At 47.5% G+C, this 4,158-nt stretch overlaps 1 protein-coding gene across 1 annotated transcript; it reads left to right on the top strand.

The window, feature by feature from the left end:
* Positions 1 to 1,030: 1,030 nt before the first annotated feature.
* EMH_0076120 (uncharacterized protein) lies at positions 1,031 to 3,372 on the top strand (the record flags this gene model as incomplete). Its single annotated transcript, XM_038022039.1, has 6 exons — positions 1,031 to 1,055; positions 1,286 to 1,601; positions 1,708 to 2,201; positions 2,459 to 2,611; positions 2,717 to 2,821; positions 3,029 to 3,372. 6 exons carry the CDS (start codon positions 1,031 to 1,033, stop codon positions 3,370 to 3,372), a joined length of 1,437 nt encoding a protein of 478 aa, XP_037877893.1.
* Positions 3,373 to 4,158: the final 786 nt, after the last annotated feature.

Raw genomic sequence — 4,158 nt, forward strand, 5'->3', positions numbered from 1 at the left:
AGCAACAACGGCTTCTGCTCTGCAGCGTTAATCCTATTGAAGAACCCCAATTTATTTATTGATATTCTTCTTTATTGTTTGATTTTATTATGGAGAAGAACTTCTTTTTAGCTGCTGAGCGCCAGACACACCTATGCTCCTCGTTCGTGCTGCCGCAGCCAACCATGACGGCCACCAGTGGCCCGTTGCGTATCGCCTCAGGACTTAAAAGGCATATTTTTTTGTGTTTTTTTCTGGCGATATTCATATTAAATGATAATTCAAATGCTGAGAGTGCCCATTCAAGAGAGGCAACTCGCGCCAGCAAGCTGCGGCGGGCTGCCAGTATGCCTGTACTCGACGCTAGTGAAGATGCACCGACTTCTGGGTTAAGAACAATTTCGCTCCCCCGAAGGTGAGTCTCTTCTATGCAGAAATATCTACGCTTTCCTCCTCTATCCTCCACCTTCGGTGCCAGCACCCGAAAACCCTGCAGCCTGCAGCAGCCAGTTATGCGTTACAGTGCGTGTGTTTGTGTATTTTCGTTTTTGTATTTGTGCGTTTCTCTATTCATGTGTGTATGCGCTGCAGTATGGACTTAGACCCGTCAGTAGAAGGTGGGGCTGCAGAGCTTCCTCAGCAATTCTTGCACGTTTTCAGCTTAGCTCGAGTACAGTGTTTCTGTTGCTTTCAAAGGAATACAAAACACCACTTTATCTATGCATCTTAATCTCATCACGCATAGAACAAAATAACATTCTTGTGCTTATTGGCTTCTTTTTTTTTTGCGTTTGTTTTTGCATCTCTGCAGAAGTGAGCTATGGCTGTCACTGTGAAGGCGGCGCCCCCCCCCTCTCATAGTAGAGTTACCGCTTGCTGCTGAGGCAGCCTACAGTATATAGATATAGAAAACAACACTCAACACATCTGAAAGAAAGGTTGTTTTATAGAGACTTTGCTGCTGCTGCGTAAGAAACTTGCTGCTTTCTTTTCATGTGCTTTTTCTGCTTCTGATGTGCGCCCGTCTGTGCAGCGTAGTGAAAAGCGTGAGATGCTGGAGGACACAGGAGGGGCCGGTAAGCACAGATATTATAAATTAAAATAAGATATAATCACTCGAGTTTTTTATTTTAAAAACTCTAAATAATATATTTAAAGTCAATTCAAAGAGTTATCTGAACCCGCACCACTAAGAATTAGAAACAGTTGATGCACAGCAAACAACAGAAATCCATAACGAAAGACTGCATCGTGTTTCTTCATTTGTTTTTGTGTGTTCTGGCGTTTCACTGTGTTGCGTTTTCAGTGGAGAAGTTTATAAGTGGTCAGCCTACGAAAGATGCATTGCTCGCAGCAGCTGCAACTCAGCGTAGATTAGGTTTCGGGCCTGTAGATGATATGCCGATGCAGGGCTGTGGATTGAATCCTATGGCTCGCGTGTACAGCCCAGAAGAGGTTATTCGTCGATTGCAGCTTAGCGAGCCTCCTTGTTACGGCCCCGTAGATGATATCATCAGAGAGTACAATCTGTATGTCACTGAGCACACGGATCTCATGAACAAAATGCGGGAAACTGTGAAGAGAAAACCACACAAAAGTCTGCGTTTAGCTTTCATACAATGGTAAGCGAACCGAGGATCTTTTGCAGCCTGCTGACGGGGGGTCTTCCAGTTGCCGCAGCCAGGCTACAGCTCCTCATGTGCCCCCCTCGCGTTTGCTCTGCTTCAGGAATGCGCTCATGATCAAGCCCAGCACGTTCCAGGTGCTTGCCCCTTTTCTAAACCAAGAAAAGGGTTTCAACCCAGACGATGTGGACGTGGTGACAATTGTGCTTCAAGAAAACATGAAGCTTGACTCCCGCAGGGAAAGGAGATTCCTGACAAACATACAGACGGTGCTGAACCTCCTTAGCACGACAGCTAATTGGGGGCCAGCATCCATCTCCTACCTGGGTAATATCAGGGGGACCCAAGCTAAAGCTATCCTAACCCCCAACACGCAATCGCTCATTTATATTATGCGAGAAACCCATCAACCTGACTACATCTGCAACGCCGAACAGTCTGTTCAGGGGGGGGAGAAGGGATTCATTGGCGCTGTATTTGGATTCCCCGGCTTGGGTAAACTCGCCGTCTTGGGTTCTCACCTGAAAGGGTGGAAAGCAAAGCAATTTGAGAATGTCTTTCCCGATCTTCTAAAGCAATGCGGGAGCCCGCACGTAGGTAAGGTTACCCAGTAGTGTATGCAAGAGCTCGCTCGTTGAGGCCCTAGACACACCACCGTATCGTGCTTCTATATGAAAGTGTATGTGGGTTCCTCCTGAAAATTCCAGCTAGTACCACGAGAAACTTTATGCATCAAGCTGTATATGACATCCTTCCGCAGCTAGACTGTGTTTTACTCTATTTTATTTAGAAAGCGAGATCCAGATTGCACCTCTGTAGCTGCTGCGGTCTGCACTGCCTGTGTGGTCTTCCAGGGCTTGATTCTTTTTCTTTGGGAGTGGTATTCGGGGCAGATTTCAATGAACATCTGCACTTTGAGTCATTGACGCACCTTTACAATACCGCCCTTCAGGATCCCGATCGGTATCCTGCCTTTGCGAAAGTGCAGACCGCCTCTGCTGAAGAATGTAAGACAACCCTAGCAGCACCTGTAGAAGAGCCACATCCCGTTAGAAAAAAATTTGCACGCTCTCATGATACCTTCGTATTTCTGTTTCTGTTTCTTTGCATAGCGGATAATATCAAGATGACGAGGTTGCTAACGGAAGCACTGGCTGAGCCACTCGATATTATTGCCAGTACATATGAACCCCTCATCTGGTCGGTTGACAGGCTGGGTAGGAGCGTCAATGCAGCTGGTCAACCTAAAACGCTCCCAGCATCTCTGAGATCCTTAGGGTTCAGATTTATCAGCTCCTGCTACGCAGCTGGATATACGTACAAGTGGAGCCGAGGGTGCCGGTATCCAACGGAGCCGCCTGTCCCAGTAAGCACACACCGCCCTTTTTTAGATTATTCGTGAAGCAGTATTTTCCCCCGTGCAGTCTGTGATAGGATGTCTGTAATTGCTGACGGACAACATGAATTCGTGTACGGTATTTGTGGTATGATGACGCTGTCGCAGGGACACTCGCCGTTCAGTGTGCTGAAAAAATGCCTTGCGCCAAAGGTGTTTGCCTCACGGCGAGGTGTTGGGTATCTAGACAGAGTAACAGTGCGCCTTTCCTCAGAAAGCACTGCAGTTTTGGATCGGATGTTCGAGGCGGGCGGCATGGAGGGTGAAGTACCTTCAACGTTCGCCTCCATTACTAGCGGCTTACAAGTATACGACATGAGGAGCGACCACGTGCAGGTCGCGAACATCATTGAGTTTCTGAAAGTTGATTAGAATATGAAAAAATAATTAGTACAGGTCTTTTGCTGCGACACCTAGGACGGGCTCGATGAGCCGCTCCGCCCCGGTAAAATCAGCAGTTTATAGAGGCAAGGTGTGCCGCTTCGACCTGGAAAAAAAAAACATTTTTAGAGCAGCTGGCCCACTATGGATGCGAGAGATACAACTAGCCGGAGAGCTCTGGAAGGCTAGCTGTTTACGAATAGGGGTCTAGCACATATCGGGTTCGTGTAAGAGTCGGTTGGTATTCACCAAGCCGCCCTTTGCCCACCTTACCGCTTCTGGAGTTGTTCGCTTGATTGCATGCTGACCGCAGCCACCAAGTTGGTACAGTTGGTGGGAAATATGCGCTTGGCATCATGTGTTGAAGCTGGATTGGTTCTCCATGCTTCGACACTCAAGGTTTAGAATACATCGTTCATGTAAGTCTATATATTCCGTCCAGCGTCATGCTGTCTGTCGTCTCGTTCGCCATGCAACGGGCGACAGATATCCCCTTCCGCGTAGTTTTCAGAATTCCTTTTATTTGACCGTTTTGACAGGTTCGTCCAGATTTTGTTAGGCGTTTACCAAGGCTGAGGGATGTCGCAGCGTTTCCTCGCAAAGCAGAAACTTCTGCAGTGCTTGCTGTGCTGACCCACATGGGGGCAGTACGTGCGAAATCCGAACATACTGACAGCCATTTGGTTTTCTTCAATGATTATCGTTCCCTTTTCAGTTTCGCGTTACTCCTTAGATACCCACGCTGCTGTGCTAGCATTTGCGTTGTCGTGGATAAAC

The sequence above is a fragment of the Eimeria mitis genome, genomic scaffold, assembly GCF_000499745.2.
Source record: "Eimeria mitis Houghton genomic scaffold, Emh_scaff100, whole genome shotgun sequence".
NCBI classification, from domain to species: Eukaryota; Apicomplexa; class Conoidasida; order Eucoccidiorida; family Eimeriidae; genus Eimeria; species Eimeria mitis.